We start from the raw sequence: 20,718 nt of genomic DNA on the forward strand, positions 1-20,718 counted from the left end.
TTTAGGGATGAGTGCTAAAAAGGTTGCATTGAGGCTTTTCTCGAACCGCCTGCTTCTATGAAATTCATGGAAGAACCCCATGATATCTTCTTTAAGTACATCCCAACAATACTGAAAAAAGGCCATGGTGAAACCATCTGGACCTGGGGCTTCGTCGCCCGCCATACCTTTAACTACCAATCTAACCTCTACCTCCTCAAACGGCCTTTCAAGTTGGTCCAACGCCTGTGGATCAAGAACATCAAAAGCCAGTCCATCAAGTCTTGGCCTCCACGAAAACTGTTCCAAAAACAACTTATCATAGTAATTGACAATGTAATCTGAGATCTCGTTTTGGTTGGATGAGGCCACCCCGTCTATCATCAAAGTTTCTATAGCATTGTTCCGCCTATGCAAATTGGCCACCTGGTGGAAAAACTTGGTGCATCTATCCCCTTCATTCAACCATAAAGCACGTGATTTTTGTCGCCAAGATATTTCTTCCAAAAGAGAGATTCGTTCAATGTCCGCAGTTACTTGAGTTTTGCGCGCCCGCTCGGTTTCAAGTAGTACCCGCTCCTCTTCCACACCCTCCAAGCCCTTAAGCTCCTCCAATAGAACAATTTTTTAGCTTTCCACATTGCCAAACTCTTGTGCATCCACTCCTTTAAGTCATTTTTCAAAGACTTTAATTTACATGCCAGAATATAACTAGGATTGCCATGGAACTGATAAGATGACCACCATTGATGTATTTTGTCCAAGAAACCCTCAGACTTCAACCACATGTTCTCAAATTTGATGTATCTTGGACCTCTTCTAATGCCTCCGCAGTTTAACAAGGATGGGAAAGTGGTCCGAACATAGCCTGGGTAATCTCTTCTGAAAAAGGTCTGGATAATGAGCTTCCCAATCCGGTGAGATTAGAAATCTGTCTAGCCTAGACCAAGATGGAAGATCTCGGTTGCTAGACCAAGTGAAAGAACCACCTGCAAAAGGAAGATCCTGTAAGTTTTGTTCAGAGATGAAGTTAGAGAAGTCTACCATAGATGAGTTGAAACCCGAGCCACCCGATCTCTCACTCGGAAACGAGTGACGTTGAAATCACCACCAATGCACCAAGGTAGGTCCCATACGCTGCCAATACTGGCCAACTCATCCCATAATAAACTTCTAGACCGATCAAGATTAGGTCCATAAACTCCGGCGAACGCCCACTGAAACCCATCCACGATATTCTTGAGCGAGCATGCCGCCACATAATCTCCCAGAAAATCCTCCATTTTCTCCACCACCCTCCTGTCCCACATTACTAATATGCCCACGGATGCTCCAATGGACGGTAAATAATGCCATCCCACTTGACTACAACCCCACAAACTTCTAATGATATTCAAAGAAATAACCGCAAGTTTCGTTTCTTGTAAACATACAACGTCCACCTTCCATTTACGAAGCTGATTTCTAACTATAAGACGTTTGTCTTTTTCATTCAGCCCCCTTACGTTCCAAGAAACAATTTTTGGTTTCATAAAACCACATTTTTTGCCCTTCCCCTCACTCTTCCCCTGTTAGAGCTCTTTCCATTTACTCCATCATTGACTGTCCAGTCAAGTCTATGGAGTTCACTTGCTCGCTTCTTGGCTGATGCAATCTCCCGAGGTGATCCCAAACTGTTCTGCCCAGCTTCCATAGTTGCAAAGAGGGCAATGAGCTAGTCCTCAAAACCATCGCATACAATCCCTATGCTAAATTGCATCTCCTTTGCCTTGTTCAGGACCCAATTTGACGCCTGAGAATTACTGTTCTTCAACGGATGCAGGGAGATCAGTGGAAGAGGGTCTTCCCAGCAACTCTCATCTTCACACGCCAAGGAAGCTGTGTCTGCTATCCCAGCACTACCAAAATCCATTTCCGATCTCATGAGTGCAGTCTCTTCAGCCGTCGGCATGGTCTGTGGCGTTTCGAGAACCATAACAGGGTCCTTAGTGCTTGACGGCAGCGCCACCGTCACTCACCCCTCGTCCAAGTGACCAATCACCAGTTCGCCTGTCCCCGTCGACCCATTCTGTGGTGGTCCCCCCTCGCCATCTAAAGGAACCAGCACCAACTCGCATCCCGTTGTCTCGGTTACAACCTCACCACCCCTCACCTCGAAACAGTCCTTTTCTGACCTCAATAGATTGATCATTTCAGTCGTCGGCGTGGTATGTGGATATTCCATAGTTGTTGGGCCAGTTTCGACATCATTTCCTGCTTCGAAAACCATCACAGGTGCCTTAGAACTTGACGGCGGCGCCGCCGTCACTCCCCCATCGTCCGAGAGCCCAGCCACCAACTCGCTTGCTCCCGTCGACCAAGTCTTTGGTGGTCCCGTCCGGTGGTAGAGACGCGCCAGACGTTGACCCAACCTCGTACGTGGATGGACCTGAGAACTTGGCCCTCCATCTCCAGGTCTTCTTCTCGGGCCCTCTTTCCCCAAGCCTGCCTTTTCCAGGCCTGCTTCTTGGGCCTAAATGCTGACCAGCCCACTCCTTGTCTGATCTACCATCTTCCCCCGTAACCTTCTGCAAGCCCAACAACTGCACTTGTGTTCTCACAGCCTTGGGGGGCCCATTTACTTGTCCAGACCCCTGGTCCATGCCTAGGTCCAAGTCAATGCTATCAATTAACCTCGTGAGCCTCTCCCTCTCAGCTATCAGTTCCTCCTTTATTCTAAGTAAGGAAACCTTCTCAGCTTCTTTCCCCTTGATCAGAAGACCTTCATCCCTTCCTGTGTAAACATCTCTGTCATGCCCTTCCACTCTGCCCTTCTTCTTCAAAATTCTATCTGTGCCCTTCAATTCAAAATCTGAACTAGTAGCAGCTCCTCTCATGGCTGGACCAACACCAACTATGGCCTCAGCATAAGTCTTGAATGAGGTGTTGTTCTGTACAGGAAGGTGATTGGGGACTTCCCTGCCATACTTCTCCCCTGCATTTTTCACACCACCACCACTCATCTCTCTGATCTCCAGTGCCAGCCTTCTCCATCCTTGACTTCCAGCATCTTCTGGGACAATAATGATGTTTCTTCTGCCACCACCTCTGTATTCCACAAAGGCCATATGTCTCCCAAAATCATTAGAGGATCTCTGAGCAATATAAGCACCGTTGCCATAACTGAAGGTTTTTATGTATTCCTTCTTGGCATCTACTTGATTGTGGCCTTCAAGAGACTGCACAACCCATCTCGCAGTGGTGAAACTGATTACCAGCTCTTTAGTCACCTTTCTTCCCCTCTCAATGATACGTAGAGCTCTGCTTCCTACATGCACTAACTCAAATAACTTCGATTCTATAATTACTGCCTTTCTAGACCCCATCCTTAACTATAACAGAAAATACTCCGTAATCATGTGAATCTCAATCAAAATCCATGGGAGCCTTCATCAATGTCAATACTCAGAAAAAAGATGTACGGAGAGAATGGTTGTGACATTTTGCTAATGGGATCGCTTAGAGAGGAGAACGGTGGCCATTAGACATGGGGAGTACGGGGGTCAATGGTCTACAAATTTGGTTAGGAGGCCTTATGGTCATTGGGAAAGCAGAAGGACAGCATAGGAGACATTTTCTGGATTTGTTAAATTTGTTATAGGAATGGTAAAAAAGGCGTTTATTTTGGTGGCATTTGAAGGTGGTATGATTCATTCATGGAATAGGAATTATAATCAATAGATGCTTTTATTGATCTGCTATGTTGAATCTCCCAGCATGAACAAGGGAGGATTGGTTTGAATTGTAATCTTAAGCGCAAAGGCCAATATGAAGTGCATTGTTTCTATGAATTTTAAGAAGTCTAATCAGGCATCCCTTTTTTTTTTTGGAACATTTTGGCAAGCATAGTCCCTAAGAAAGTAACTCTTTTATTTGAACATATGCTTTGGGAAATATTTTCTAACAGTGAATAACATATTCTTGAAAATTACTCTATATATACTGTGGAATTCTTGGAGGGAGAAGAACAATAGGGCCATTCATGGTGGTGAGATTTCATGCTACAGCTAGAGTATTTTTCAGATCCATGTAAAGTTTAATGTTCACTACCGTATCCATTATTGTATTCTTTTTTTGACAACAAAATCAGTAGACCTTTTCACTCAATTCTTTTAGTGAACCTTTTGTAAACATATATCATTAAAGTCAGCACTTTCTTCGCTCTCCCAATCACCCTTCCCCAAACTATTCACTCCATTGCAAATTCAGTCTCCACTTAAAATGAATATATAAGACTTCCAAACTTGCTAGGCTTGCACAGGTGCACATTGCAAGTACCAGTTAATGAATAAAGAGTTGAGAGTTACCCTTTCCAAGGTCATCCTCAAGCTCATGAACCACGAGGGCCCTACCAATAACCGCATTAGGACCGCCTAATGGTATCTGCATATTTTAGCCAGATTGTATGGTTAAACACCACTAGAAAGAACCACAATCAGAAACAAAACCACAAAACGATTCAAAATTCAAACCAATATGGCCAGAATGAAAGTACATAAAAGACAACCACAAAGGCTAACTAAATTGATCTGAGGAAATAAGCAGCACCTGGCTATCCACAATTGTTGCCTCTGCCACCCCTGCATTACCCAAAGTTATGCAACTATGCATTAAAGTCGAGAAATAAAAAGATCAAAGAATATTCAAGAATGCATTACCATCGGCATTGGCAACTATGTTTCCCAGGTCACCCGCATGACGGATTTCATCCTCAGGAGCACCATGTGTCAGATTGTTAGGGTTGAAATGTGCTCCTATTGTTTAAAATTTGAGAAAGAAAGATTATACAAGAAGTGGATGTATAACTATAACTCTTCCAATGCAACGTTTTAATGACCCAGATTCTATTAGTTTGAACTTGAAACACAATCAGATCTTACCTGTTGAGATGCATCCATTTGTTGTGTCACCATACTCATGCTACACAAGAAAAGAAAATTAAAACACAATTCAGAAGCTTTTCAGGGCCCAAACACACAGACGCATTGGTGCTAAAAGAGAAAAAGAAAAAAAGATTACTTACTAGGTGAAATCCATGAGGCCCCGGAGTAAGCCCAGCAATACGTACATTGACAGTTGTGGGACCTATATGTCATGAGAACACTATAACTAAGAACACTAGCTAAGAACATTATAACTGTTTGAGAATATCAAAATTCTCCGGAACAGACTCTAGCTAAGAACACTATAACTGTTTGAGTCATTCAGTCAAAGTACCCCTTTTTCAACATACAAAAACTATAAAAATCATCTGAGCCTATTAATACGAGGTCCCAGAAAAAGTATTTGTCATTGGAAGGTTCAAAATCCTGGAGTTAAGCTGCCACATCCTTGAAATAGCACATTGTTCTTCGTCCAATTTTCGATTTCCTTGAACATCTAATTTGCAACTATATACATCTAACCTTGACGCTCAAGAATCTTGTTTCTACTTCATTTGCATATATCTTAAGCCAGCATCCAGATTAAAGAATTGTATTGTACAAAAGAAAGTTGACAATAAAAGAGGGAAAAGAAGAGAAGAGAGACCATCGTCTTCCTGGGTCAACGTAACAACGCCTTCGACATTTGAGTTGCCCTTGAGAACGGCTACGGCTTTCTTGGTGGCGGCAACGACAGTGAGTGGTTTGGCGGAAAACGAGAGGGTCGGAGATTGGCGAGAGAGCTTGAGGGAGGCGCCGTGGAGGAAGGAGAACGAGCGGAGGAGAGGAGGTGGGTTGTGAGGGTTTGGGCAGAAGTGAGGAGAAGAGAGAATGAGTGGGTGGGCAGCCATGGGTGCCAATGCAGCTTGCATTAGTGTGCTTGTGTGATGGGGATTTGACTCATATGAGTAGAGATAAAATATAACGGGAGAGATGATTGATGAAGCTTCTGGGGAATGCGGCGGCTAGGGGTGATAAACCGTCCGATGGACCGATCGAACTGTCCGTTTCGGTCTAGACCGAGACTTAGACTGGTCCGGTCCGATCATGTCTACATTTTAGAGGATTGAAACTTTTCGGTCCGGTCTATGATCTAAAATTTTTTTAGACCGGACCGAATAAAAAAAAAATATATATATATATTATATATATAATAATTGTACGATTAACGGTATAAAATTTTAAATATATTATTAATACTTGTTAATATTCTATAAATTAACAATATTATATATATATCTTCATCTAACATATCACTATTAACAATATAAAATTTTAAATATGTTATTAACACTTGTTAATATTCTATGAATTAACTAATATATAATATCAATTAGTTAATTATATAGCAATTATATAAATTAATAATATAATTTTCATCAAATTTATTATCATTGACTATATAAAATATTTTTTTATTGAGTTTGTTACATAATCCACATTAATAAGTCACTTAATTTAATTTAGTATTTTAAATAAATTTTTTTTATTAATTATTTAAAAAAAAAATTAAGCCGGACCGACCGGATTGGACTAGACCGATCGCTATCGGTCCGGTCCGGTCCCTTTGGGTGTTCGGTCACGTCCGGTCCCGAAAAATGATAGACCGAAAACATTCGGTCAATCGCCGAACCGGACCGGACCGGACCATTTGCAGCCCTAGTGGCGACTTCATCTGCCTTTACCACTGTGAGGATTTATCCCGGGCCTTGGAGTCGGACCTTGTTTCTTTGTTTGGTACAAGGTAACGGTAATGCATATTTGGTCGCGGAGACGGATGAAAAGATTTTTACCTTTTATTTTGTCTCGTTTACTTTTCAATTAGAGAAATGCTTAGAGCACTTTCATTGGATTAGTTAAAGTTAAATGATATTTTTTATGAATATAAGATAAATTTAACTTTTGATTATTCCATTCACATAAATCTCTATATTAAAATAACTATTTTTTCATTATATAATAATAAAATAATATAAGATGAATTTGGTTTTGGTTATTCATATCAAATCTCCACATTAGATTATACATTTATTCATTATTAATTCAAAAATATTTAATTTTTTTAATTATTAATTTATTTTATTTTATCATATTTTACTATTCTACCTATTATATATTAATTAATAATCATATTCTTATTAAATTAATATATCACTAACTCAAATTAATATACTAATTGTGATAAGATATGTGATAAAAAAAAGGAGAGAGAAATAATTAATAAAATATGTATTTGATGTATGTACAGTAACCTTTAAATTTGAAAAAACTTTTGAAAGTCATTGTAGCCAAATTTCAAATATTTGGAATTTGGCTAATCCATTGTAAGCATCTTTTGCTCTCTAATAGCTAAATACTCAATGGATTTAGCTTTTAACTAATCCAATAAGAGTACTCTTAGGTCCCATTTTGGTCTGAGCATTTCTACCGATACCTTTTTTAAAATTTAATGATTAAATAAGTATTTTTTAATAATATTGTGAAATTTTTTAAATGTGTAAAGAGATTAAAAAAATAGATGAAAAAAAAATGAAAACAGCCTTCTCGGTGGGTAGTGTTGGGAGCCACTATCGGTGGCTCTAGCACTGCCCTTTCAATTATGTCTTTGGGTATATTTTATATTATTTAATATGAAAAATTTTATATACTACACTATTATCACACTTTCATCTCACTATATAAGATATGACATATTTATTATTACTGAAATATCATGGATTGGATTATTCTTTATCATTAATGGTGATAAATGTGTTACATTTTACATAGTTAGAAGAAAGTAAAATAAAAGTGTGATGTATAACATTACTTATTTAATATACACACACGGTAAGAAAGCAAATTTAGGGCTAACTATAAAATAACATTTTTAATATTATTTTTTATTTCTATCATTTACATATTCAACAAGTTATAAATTTTTTATTAATAGATCTACATAGATCATAAGTTATATACAATACAATTGTCAAATATAATGTTCAGATAATGTCTATCAAGCCATTAAGTGTGATCAATAAAGTGGCATATTCAAAGCCCATGACTTTAGTCAGATCATGAGCATTAAAGTAGTATGGGTCCAATTCATGTGTAAAGACTCATTTAGGGGCTCATGTAATATCATTATTTAATGATGGATGAAACCAAAATTCTGAGTGCTATATATATGATTATAGACCTCTTTCCAAATTATTTCTTGACTTTACGCATCCTATCGCAGTGAGTTTTACTATGGGTGCTGCCTGCTCTACACGATTGGGTAGTCACCCCTCCTGCACCCCACCCCTTCTTGGGTGGGGTGTAAGTTTTTCCCCCTGCACCTCATGTGATGTCCCAGATTATGCTTGGAATTTCACAGAGCTTGAAGCGTCGAGATATGTAACACAAGATCATATACCCTCGTTCATGACAGTTAAGGATGTTGTACACCAAGCATGCATCTAACAATATATAGCATTCGCAAAGGATAATTTTTTTTTAGCAATATACAATGTACTAGAAATAGTATATCCCAAAACATAATCATGATATCGTAATATTCACATCTCCAAAAGTTATAACATGGTTCCAACCAGTCTATAGCAAAACAAGCATAGTACTAAAAGTGTAACTCCTTAGTTACAAATAATCAAGATTCTAATATAAGTGCCAAGCTACTCTCGTAGCTCCATTATCAACTCTGAACGATGTCCCAAAAACCAAAGTATCAATTCTCTCATCCTCTTGAGGCTCCTCCTCAGCTTATTCTCCGAAATAGTAGACAATGTGTCAGGAAGTAGAAGAAAAGCACATGACCACCTGGAGGATGTCGAAAGCCCAAGGTTGTTGGGGCTACCACAGTGAAATTTAAAAAATCTTAGCAATAAGGTTCCTAAGCTACCAACGATATAAATAGGCATGCATGACAGTAATATGACATGTATGTTTTATGACATAGACTTGAACATGTGTGACATGAATTGAAAAAGTTTATTTGTTGCATGCTATGAAAGTCATGCCATCTTTTACAAGGTTATTTGTTACATGCCACAAATGCCCTATAATCTGTTACATGTTTATTTGTCTTATTTGTCATGTAGCACGGATGTATATCATAAATTATACGAGTCCATCATTAAATATTTTCTAAACCAGTCATGTAGAGGATATACGTGGCGTAATCATTATGATTTTTAGAGTATCTCCATTAAAAACTTAAACAAGTTACTCCTGCAGTAATCATTCTAATTATCAAAGTACTTCTAATAAAATACTCTTAGTGTAATCATTCTAATTGTCAGAGTATCTCTAATAAAATACTCATGGAGAAATCATTTTGATTGTCTAAGTATCTCTGACGGAATATATTGGGCGTAATCATTCTAATTATTCAAATATTCCTGACGAAACAACTGGAGAAAATATTTTGCTTGTTAGGGTATATTAAAAATTGTATTTTATAACAAGCCTCGTTCATGTCAAATCATTTTATTTCCATGTCAAGTCATGTTATTTTCAAGTTAAGTTCACGTCTCATCACTCTTAAACAGATGGGGCATAGAGGATTTTTAATAACTTTTTTTGCAAAAAGGTTACCCCTAGTAGCAAGAACGTTATTCCCTACCTTCCACATAAAAATATTAATCTTACTAGGAATTTTCATATCCCATATGGTCTTCCACCTGCTGTCTATCTCAGCCTCCCTTGAAGACTCTCTCACCACTGCCTTCCTTCTAGTTTCTTCCAAATAGTATGCACTCTTAACTAAAAAAACACCTTTTCTAGAAGGACCCCAAATCAATTTGTCCTACACACCCCTTGTGCTAATTGGAATAATGCATATATGATCAGCTTCTTCTTTGTTGAATACTGACCTGATTAGCCCTTCATTACATTCATTTGAATCATCATCAATTAGGTCTTTAATTTTTGCATTTGCTTCCAGTTTCGAGATAGGGGATTGAACACAAAAGGTTAAAGGGGTTTGCAACCATTTTTGTTCCCAAATATTGATTTTTGCTCCATTAATCCCTCCCTTAGTAACCCCAAAGAACTCCATACACTCCTCCATATCAAAGAGAAAGCATTTCCCAAAGTTGCTTCTATGATAGAGGTGTTCCTAAAATATTTCTTTTTGTAGATCTTGGCAACCATTGAATAAGAACTTTGTAACAATCTCCAAGCCTGTTTAGCAAGAAGGGCTAAGTTGAAACTTGCCAGGTCTCTAAACCCCAACCCTCTCTTTCCCTTGGCTTTCCCCATTTTTTCCCAACTCCTCCATTGAATCCCTTTATTTTTTTGCTAGTTTCCCCACCAGAATTTAGAAAGCATAACATTGATCTCCTTGCAAAGTTTTATGGGCAACTTGAAAATACTCATTGTGTAAAATGGAATGGCTTGTAATACAGCCTTGATAATAATCTCCTTGCCTGCCCCCCGAAAGGAAGCAATTCTTCCAGTTGTTAATTTTCTGCCACACTTTCTCCTTGAGACCTCTAAAAGTATTGTACTTAGATTTACACACCATGGTAGGTAATCCTAGGTATTTTTCATAACTACCTTGTACCAGGGACCCCCTTCACTTAGGATCGAATTCCTGACTGCCAGAGGTGTGTTTGAACTAATGAAAATTGTTGTCTTTTCTTTATTCAGAAATTGCCCTGATGCGCATTCATACCTTAGTAATAATTATTGCAGTCTCCTCCATTCCTCCACACAGGCTCTCGTAAATAAAATGCAATCATCTACAAATAGTAGATGATTGACTCTATGCCCCCTCTCACAACTGTAACCCCTTTAGGGTTCCCTACTAAATCTAAATGGTTAAGCAGTGAGCTTAGTCCTTCAGCACACAAAATGAATAAGGGGATAGGAGATCCCCTTGTCTCAAGCCCCTCAAAGGAAGTATTTTTGCTCCTGGCTTGCCATTGACTAACACAGAATAAGAAATTGAGGTGATGCAACTCATAACTAATTATATCCATTCATCACAGAAACCATGCTTCTTCATAACTGCTTTCACAAAAGGTCACTCTATTCTATCATAAGCTTTTGACATGTCAAGCTTAATGGCCATATTCCCTTCCTTTCCCTTCTTTCCCACCTTCATAGTATGCAAGACCTCATAAGCAATCATGATGTTGTCAGTAATGATTCTTCCAAGTATGAAGGCACTTTAATTGCCTAAGATGATTTCTGACAATACTCCTTTAAATCTGTTAACTAGCACTTTGGAAACAATTTTATAGAATACGTTGCAAAGACTAATGAGCCTAAACTCAGTAATTACTTTGGGATCTTTCTTCTTGGGTTTTAGAGCAATATAGGTAAAATTAATAGGTTGGAAAGGAGTGTTACCATTTAGATGTTCAAGCACTGCTGCACACACATCATCTCCAATTGTTTCCCAATGGTTTTCGTAGACACAAGCTCCAAAACCATCGAGACTTGGTGACTTCAATGGTGCCATGCTCTTGATAGATTCCTCAATCTCCACCTTGCAGAATGGCCTTAACAATTTGCCATTCACTTCCCTTGAAACTCATGGTTCTATATGTTTAAGCCAATCTTCCATTTCTTCTGTGCTGGGCTGAGTTGAAGAGAATAGATTCTCAAAGTAAAATTTGAAGGCCCTATCAATCTCATCCTGACCTTTGTACATCCTCCCTTGCCCATCCTCAATCTGTTTAATGTTATTCTTTTGCCTCCTCTGATTTGCACAGGCATGGAAATACTTAGTGTTTCTGTCCCCCACTGCATACCAATTTCTTTTGGCTCTTTGTTTCCACTTGATATCCTCCTTCTCAACTAAAGCTCCAACTTCTTTATGTAATCTCTTTATCTCAGCTGAGTTTTGGCTGCTCTCTTCATCTTGTAACCTCTCCAATGCTTCATATTTTTCTTAATTTCTTGGGTTCTATCCATTCTGAATTGCTTACTCCATCCCATGAGTACCCCTCTGCAGCTTTCCAGTTTTTTTGTTATAGTCTTTTGTAGCCCTCTCCTCTCTTCATTTTTCAACCATGCCAATGAATTACATATGCACATCCCTCTTCTTTAAACCAACTTTTCATATCTAAAGACTTTGCATCCCTTCCATATGTTTTTGTCCCTTTGTTCATGGTCAACATAATTGGCCTATGATCAAAACTCCTGCTAGTTAACACTTCCACCCAACAATCCTGATAGAGCTGAGCCCATACTAAATTAGCTACTACCCCATCAAGCCTTTCTTTGGTGAAAGAAGCATTCTCGTGTTTGTTGCTCCATGTGAACTTGCTACCTTTCCATTTTAAGTCTGACAGTTTCCCCTTCTCCATTACCCTTCTGAAGTTTTCCATAAGTTTCTCTTGTCTAGGTCTACCCCTTACCTTCTCATCGTGGGTTAAGACTTCATTGAAATCTCCTAGCACACACCACCCTTGAGAACCTCTTGGTTTTAGAGATGAAAGTAAGTCCCAAGCTTCAGCCCTTTTGTGAGTTTCAGGGTTGCCATAAGAACAAGTCAATAGCCACCTCAAACTATCCACCTCCCCTGATATCCATGCATTTATGTGTCTTTGGGTATAATTCATCACTTCTAGCTGGACCCTACTACTCCATAAAAGTGCTAAACCCCCTTTTTCTCCCACTGGATCTACCACAAAGCATCCTTCGCACTTGAGTCTTTTCTTCAAACCATTACACTTAACAGCTTTGAGCCTAGTTTCCATTAAGAAAACTATATCGGGTTTCTTCTCCTCCATCATTTGGTAGAGATCTTAAACTGTACGAGGGTTCCCAAGCCCTCAGCAATTCCAACTTAAGATTTTCATTGAGATTGGCGGGGCTGGTGACTAGCCTCTACCAATAGTTGTTGAGAGTTGTCCTTTATTCCTTCACTGCACAACTTACCTTTTTTTATCTTCTTTAAAACTGTCTCTCTCCTCATCTCTTATTCCTTCCTTCTTTTTCGAGTGATATACCCTCTACCCTTGTTTGTGTCCTCCCCTTTCTCTCTATCTCTCCTTATCCACCCTCCCTTCATCTGAGTGTTAGTCATTTCCCTGCCCTTATCAGTTGTGAGAGTTTTCACAGTTGCCTCTAACTCCAAAAACCTATCTTCCCCACTTGCTTCCACCAACCTCCCTACTACCCCTTCCATTCCTTTAATAGTTATGCCTTCATTGCGACTACTCTCTCCTTCAATGCTCTCCTCCTCTCCCTTGCGTACATTCTCTGAACTCTCCCTAACATTTATCCCCTTTTCATTGTTTTGCTCTCCCTCATCCTTCTTAGTATCCTCTCCCTTATTCTGGTCTACCCTTTTCCAACCATCTCCCTCACTCTCTAGTCTCCACTTATTCTAGTTTAAACCACCTTCTCTGATTTTCGACTAAGTCCCCATTTTTGTTTCAGCCCTTAACCACATTCCATACTGCATATTCTCACCCACCTTCCTTGCACATCCTACTGTACCATGCATTTAATAGCCACATTCAAAGTAGATTCTGGGCAACTTTTCATATTTAACAGGGATCCACAACTTTTCACATTTCATCGTGATTGTTCTACCTTTGGCCAGAGGTTTCATAAGATCAATGTTGATAAGGACCCTTAGAAACTTGTCCCACCCACTCCCATCCTCGTTCACATCCACATCTTCTACTCTTCCTATTGTTTTCCCTATTTGTTTTCCATGTTCTTCATTCATGCATGCGAGGGACATGTTATGCATTTGGACTCAGAAACTTTCCTTCTCAAACCTCATCCTCTGCGGTGGTGTGTATTCATCAAACAGCTTCAAGGCTAGCATATGTGAATCAAATAGCCATGGTCTTCCACTCCAAACACGCTGCTTGTCTACTTGGTTAGCAAAAGTTACAGTGGACAAGTTACCACTTATCTCAACAAACTTAGCAGGTTTACTAACTCTCCAGACTTTTTTCATTGTATCCTCAAGAACCACCCTGCTAATATTCCTTTTCAGACATAGCTTTCCTACTAAGCTGTTGTCACCTTGGAGCCATATTTCCTCATTAACAGCATCGTCAAAGGCTATAGCTTCCCCTTCCTCCTCCGTCATACAAAACCTCCCCCATTGTTCCTCTAAGTCATTCATCACAAAAAACTTCTTCCTCGCCTTCACACTTGAGACAAACTCTACAGTTTCCTCCGTGCCAAGGTAGCTCAAAGAAATGTACTCCTCCATGCCCCCACCGTGCTCTTCTACCTCACTGCAACATAACCACTCTTATGTTGCGTACGAGCCCTCATCCCACCAAATTCCGTTAGGAAAAGTGTGCCCCCCCCCCCCCCCCCAACTTCACCTCAGCCTCCCACTAGGAAAGACAGAGAGAATACTCAATGCTCTTAATCTTTTTTCGTAATTAAGTTTAGGAAATGAAGTAATTCACCTAATTATATTATCCCTAGCTGCATAAATGTGAATTTACGAATCACCAATCAAAAGAGGGTGGAATCTACCAAAAGCAAAAGTAAATATGCTAATTAACAAAACAATGTATAAAACTTTATCCAGACCACAAAACAATATATAAAGCTTCTATCTTATACTCCTAGCCTTATTACCTATATAAAGAATTGTTCTAAGTCAAGAAGTGTTGCCATAACAGAGTAACTAAGTTATCAAGAACATATATCTTCATTTATTATACCAAACACAAGACAAAGAGCGAAACAAGGTACCTAAGTTATCAAACAGATGACATCCTTGGCAATAGCAGCTTCCCATCTCTACCTCCATTTCTCCCAACACAAATGATTCAAATGATTTAGTCTGCTATAACAAATTATTCAAATCAATAATAGCACAAAAAATAATTCAAGTCAACACCAAGGTGGTTTAGTTGTAAAGACTCCAATATAAGCGCTAACAAGTTGACTTAAACAACCCAAACTTTTGCCCTAGGATCTTGAAACATTTCCAACAACTTCCTATCTACAAGTTCCCAAACCAAAAATAGCAAGATAGAAGTTGGCTCACGGTTAAATTTCTATTAAAGTAATGCTTATGAAATGAGAGATTAATGACTATTCACAAGTTGAAACAAATCAGTCCATACCGTTGTGAAACTAATCACATATACCCATTATGTGTGAACTTGAAATGATGGGCAGCAAGTGCAAGCTACCAATAGTGGACATCAAAAGAAAAAATGAAGAATCCCTTCTATCCAAAAGAAAAATGGCCCTCCCCTCCCCTCCCAAAAAGAAAAAACCCCTCATAGCTTTGTCCTCGCAACGGAAGCACACATCAAACCCCTGAGATAAGGGTTGCATGGAGGCCAATGTACAAGCTCAAGAAAGATCCTTGCCTAACCAAATTATCTTCAACAATCTAGTTGCTTGATACTTTCTTTGGGGGACCGTGGTTGGGGAGATGAGCTTTTATTTTAATAAGGAAAACACATAATCAAAGATCTCAAATCAAAGTTAAAGGGAAGTAAAAAATGAGAGAAAGGGGGAGGGAGAGGGGAAGAGGAAATCAAAAGGCATTATGTACTCTATGGTCATGATCAGACATACTCAAGCAGGAAAAGAACATTAACCATGTTGTGGGAATCACAATAACATTAAAAAAATTAACTAAAATCTAAATAGAAGAAGCTACCACTATTTTCATTGCAAAACCATTTACCAAAAACTAACCATTTAGGCTCATAAACTAGAAATTTCTAAAGAATACCCATTACATTTTAAGTGTGAAAAAAAGAAAACTCTTGTTCAAATTTGAAAAAGTTGGAAACATATACACGAGTCGCAATTAACGTTGGGCATCGAAAGCGACCAAAACCAACCAATTCTTACTCTGAGAGGGCATAGAGAGATCCGTAAGAGATAAAAAATGACTAGAGAGGGAAAGTAAGAGAGGGAGTAACCTGTGATGGATCGGTGTAGGAGAGAGTGGGGCAGACAAAGAAGTACGTGAGAGTGTGCAGATCTAGATGCAAGGTGGAGAAGCAACAAAGGGATGATGCAGACAAAGAGGAAAAAGGGCAATGACAAATGGAAAGGGTGGCTAGGGTTTGAGGAGAAGGAGCTCAAGTCAAAACGTTTTCGTCGATGATCGATTTCGACCGATAATAGGGTGTTTAAACCCGGTATTGGACTTAACCTGATGAACCCAACTTTGTTCGGGTGGGCCCATGTCAGATCTTTTTGATGGATCAGGCCCAAGGCCTTTTATGCACTGGCCTAGCATTCGTGGTGTGTAACAGATAACCTTGTAACGGATGGCATGGCTTTCATTGCATCAAATAAACTTGTAATGGATAGCATAGCATTCACGGCATGTAACAATTAAACTTGTAACAAATAAGAGAGCATTCATGGCATGTAATAGATAACCTTGTAACAGATGGTTTGACTTTCATGGCATGCAACAAATAAACTTGTAGCTGATGGCATGCCATTCATGGCATGTAACAAATGATATGGCATGTAATAAACAACTATGATGAGAAATAATGAACATGAATATACATAATACAACCTTACCACCACACATACGTAAAAACACTGAGAGTAATTTAAAAGTTGACTTACAGTTACGTCGCGTAATGTAAAGCGAAGCATAACTGAGTGTGAACTGAAATGAGATATTTTCTAAGCTTAAAATATCCCACTAAAGTCTTATGAACATAAAAATTATTAACTTTGGGCTAAATTTGTAAAGTTATCTATCTACTTGTGAGAAATTATAAATTTGTTCCTAAAATAAGGATTTTGCAAATGAACTCCAAAACTTATCAAAATTTACATTTCTCATCTAAATTTCATCTTAAATCCAAATATAAACTAAGAAAAATTTAAAAACAGTTCAAAACTAGGAGAAACACTCCTTGGCCGAAATTCCTAGGCCAAAAACGTGATTTTGTTGCTACTTAACCTTCTAACATACTGATATGCTTGAACGGAAATTATCAACTCTCAAAATCACATCATTTGTTCTAAAATCATGATAAGACACCAATTTACACATTTCATAAATACTTGAACTCATTATATAAAAAAAAAATGCCAAAGCACCGAGTTTAGGTCAAATAGAACCAACTCTTGATGTTCTTGGTCTAACACCTTCATATCAACTCCAAGTACACCAAAAGTTCATAAAAAACTCTTCTAACATATTCATAATTCAAACCTAGGTGATATCATGCTTGACTAATAAATCAAAAATCACAAAATACAACTTAGAACAATCAGTTTGCCTAAAATCCATAAAATTGAGTATAACATGCTTTGGACTTAAAACAAAGTGACTAGGTCCTTGATTTTAAGCATAAAACTTGAGGTAACACAACATTATACCTCAAATTCAAGTCCTAACTAGATCTAGGCATTAAAACTTGCTTGTCGTGGCAAACACTTCATCAAAACAAAATATCATACCCAAGAGCTCTAGTTTGAGTTTAAAACAAACTATTGCATGTTCATCAACGCTCCATCACATATTTAGACCATAAATCTTCAAAAATAAACTCTTAACACATAAAAAAGCCTCAAGAACCATATATATCAAAATCAAAGCCATAGGATCAACTTCCTAGAACCAAAGTCGCAACCTAAGCCAAAACAGAAAGTTTTTTGAGCCAATTGGTTTCTAACACTTTGAAATCATGCAAAACTCTTTTATAAAAAAATTAACATACTTTAAATCCAATCCTAACTTACATATAAACATGTTAACACTTCACCACAACAATATCTACCCAATATCAAGAATATCATAAAACTTTCAAAGTTCCACACAAATGTCAAAATTGTCAACACCGAAATCTTTCAACTAAAAACACTATATTTTATCAACCCAATCTCCACAAAAAATTTACTAACACACATCCAAATAAACTAGACTCAATTCTTGATAAAATGGAAGAGGTTATAGATTAAGAAAATACTTATAAAGGGCTGGAAACTCAAGAGGCAAAACTGTCCAGATTTGCTCTCTAGCTTTCTCTTGGTTTTGCTCTCTAGAAATGGAAGGAAAAAGTGGACCAAGTGTGAAGGAAATGAAAAGGGCGTGGGGTGTATAGGAGGGGCTGACTTAATGGTTAATTTATGACACTTTGACGGGAAAGGTGGCTTGTGCAAGTGGGGAAAACAAAGGCTGGAAGTGTGCTGGAAAAAGCTTTTTTGCTGGGTGACTTTGAGGGGCTTTTCGGTTGCTTGTATGACTTCCCAAAGGGGGACTATTTGGGGATGTTCATGAGGTGGAATTACACCCAAAACATGGCCTTGTAAGAGGATAGAAACTTACTCAATAAGCTTGGGCCAAAAGGGGGTTTTGGTTGGGCCAAAGATGGGATTAACCAAATGGGCTCAATTTGGGGTTTCAATGGATTAATAAGGGTTTTGGCTAGGGTTAAGTCCAAAACTAATTTTTCATGGTCAAATGTAATTACCAGGATGTAAGAGTGTGGGTGAGGATGTAAGAGTGTGTACTTGAGTGGTTAATTGCATGAAGAAGTGATTTAACCAAGTGATAGCACACTTAATCAAAATCGAGTAGTTTAGGGTCTAGAAACCAATTTCGGGTTTTGGTTTCCTACAAGGATTTAGGGTTTTGATTGGATTCTAAATGTTTGGAATTTCATTAGGGTGAAACCCTCTTTTTGGATAACCAAATAGTGTTTGGTTGAATGGAATAGTATTTTGTGTAAGAGGCACAGTGGCATGACTTGAATCACACTCCATCTCCTTCACATTTGCTCTCCATGTGACAAGTGTCCTAACACTATTCATATGAGTGGTTAGGATTATTAGAAGAAAGACACGCAGCAATGGAAGAATATTGTATGCAATGCAACGATTTAGATAAAACAGTAGGGGTTATAATTTGATCTGGTTTTGGACTGATCTCATCTCACACCCCCAACAAATATCTTGAACGTATAAGGGAATAGTAGCTAGCATTAGCTTCAATTAAACAAGCTCAACCTTGAACTAGAAAGGTGGTAGGTCAAAGAACTATACTTGTGAACACTTAGCCACTGAAGAAGGTGAAGGTTGGGCGAGAGATTAGACCAACCTACTATTTACTACCATGGCTTAAACTTTAGGCTCCAAGGACGAAACTTTGCAACTTGCATAACATATTCTCTTGATTGATAGCATATTCTCTTTGCAGCTCAAGTCGTTGATAACTCGCCAATGACAAAGCGCTTGGTGGCGAGCTTGTATGAAGTGTCTACCAATAGTTTGTTGAGATGGTGAAGAGCTAGCCATGCATGGTAGCCATGAGGCATCATGGAGTATGGGAGAGCTGTACCTCATTGCGGAGCTCACCTAGAGGTTGTTTCCTCTTGTTGGAGAGTTCCAATTTGTTGTGGAGGTTTCCTAGCAGTGGTAATGAGCAAAGCTACTGGTTGAGTTCCTGGCTGGTTATGGAGGGCTTTAAGGTCATGGTTGACCATGGCAAGCTATGGGTGCTTGCCGTGGTGGTGAGTAAAATGAACCGAACCCGACTTAGTTTCATCTTATGAAGCACGATGAGCAAGCTTTGAGATTGCCCACTTGTTTGAATAATGGCGGGCTTGATGCCCACCATGTGAGGAATGTTGTAAATTGTGTCCATGCATGGCCAGGTGGAGTGTGTGAAAATTGAAGTGTCAAACCTTGGTTCATTGTTGGAGTCTCCAAGCTTGAGACCAAAGTTGCTTCTGGCCGAGTGGAGAATAAGGCTCATATTAGGGGCTTCTATTGGTGGCCAACATGGCAAGTCAGTTTCCCTCTAGAGGTTGTGAGGTACGCAAGCCAAAGGCTTCTGTGATGGTGAGGGGGCTCGTCTCCCGCCATAAATGACCCCATGAGTGAGCTCATCTGTGACACCCTATTCCTCGGTAAAGAACTTGGTGAAGATCCATGGTGCCAAAGGTGCTAGTCGCACGGCAACATCCAGGATTTAAATTGGGAATAGGCGTGTAATGTTCATAAGGAAGTGCACATGTAAGTAAAAAGACATCTAAATTGCAGTGGAATTAAGGGTATAGTCAGAGGACTAAATGCTGGTTGTACCAGAGGACTAAACCATAAATAGGTTCATGCATTAGCTTTACAAATATCCATATATCACTTCATTTCCCAAATAATATTATATAGAACCATCAGTTTGTTCCCTATATCCAAATACGACGAACCAAACATGATTGATCTCCTGACTAAATAATTTCACTCCTAAAACAATACAAATACTAATAACAGAGACAGGCCTTTGTATCTACTACTCAGGTGGGATTGGTCCTTCTTCCTTAGGCACCTCTCATTGGCCACCTCTGTATCAAAGTCTACAGTTCTGATAAACGAAACTATAAGTAGGTTAAACAGTAATGACAAAACTACTAATAAGAGACAATGAATGAGAAGATTTCATGAACATTTTCATCTAAAAAATTTATTATCACAGATATTTGTGCGTGGTAAGGAATCACTCTCTAAGCAAAACACATGCATTCATAGTCATCGCAAGGGATCACCCTTTGAGTAAAACACAAGTATATAAGTATAGTGAGGAATCACTCTCTGAGAAATTACCCTCTGTGCAAAACTTAAAGTGTTCCACCCTTATAATCACAGGGAATCACTCACACTTGTATGAACTCATTGTAATGTGTCATAGGAATGTTCCGGGGAATCCTCAACCCATCTGTAATGGTTGATGCATTGTAAGACTCACCCACCTGAAATCACCACATCACCAATCCAAACCATTCAAACGTTAAAATCTCAAAAATCACAATGTAAAGATATTCGTTACGGTAATGAACTAAATATTTATTAATTTATGAACAAAAATGGG

At 38.6% G+C, this 20,718-nt stretch overlaps 1 protein-coding gene and 1 long non-coding RNA gene across 2 annotated transcripts in view; one reads left to right on the forward strand and one right to left on the reverse strand.

Annotated features, from left to right (window-relative positions):
• Nucleotides 1-6,725, reverse strand: part of LOC121239350 (superoxide dismutase [Cu-Zn], chloroplastic-like) — a 23,995-nt gene extending 17,270 nt beyond the window's left edge. Inside the window, exons 1-7 of the mRNA XM_041136589.1 lie at nt 6,612-6,725; nt 5,548-5,907; nt 5,042-5,103; nt 4,899-4,938; nt 4,677-4,772; nt 4,567-4,598; nt 4,326-4,401 (exon numbers count right to left, since the gene is read on the reverse strand). Coding sequence (XP_040992523.1) covers nt 4,326-4,401; nt 4,567-4,598; nt 4,677-4,772; nt 4,899-4,938; nt 5,042-5,103; nt 5,548-5,907; nt 6,612-6,615 — 670 coding nt within the window. The 5' untranslated portion in view covers nt 6,616-6,725. The remainder of the gene's footprint in view (nt 1-4,325; nt 4,402-4,566; nt 4,599-4,676; nt 4,773-4,898; nt 4,939-5,041; nt 5,104-5,547; nt 5,908-6,611) is intronic.
• The window catches only part of LOC121239351, a 23,077-nt gene extending 4,582 nt beyond the window's left edge, over nt 1-18,495 (forward strand). Inside the window, exons 2-3 of the long non-coding RNA XR_005935291.1 lie at nt 1,004-1,008; nt 18,483-18,495. This is a non-coding gene — a long non-coding RNA (uncharacterized LOC121239351). The remainder of the gene's footprint in view (nt 1-1,003; nt 1,009-18,482) is intronic.
• The last annotated feature ends 2,223 nt before the right edge of the window (nt 18,496-20,718 follow it).

The sequence above is a fragment of the Juglans microcarpa x Juglans regia genome, chromosome 7D (assembly GCF_004785595.1).
Source record: "Juglans microcarpa x Juglans regia isolate MS1-56 chromosome 7D, Jm3101_v1.0, whole genome shotgun sequence".
NCBI lineage: Eukaryota > Viridiplantae > Streptophyta > Magnoliopsida > Fagales > Juglandaceae > Juglans > Juglans microcarpa x Juglans regia.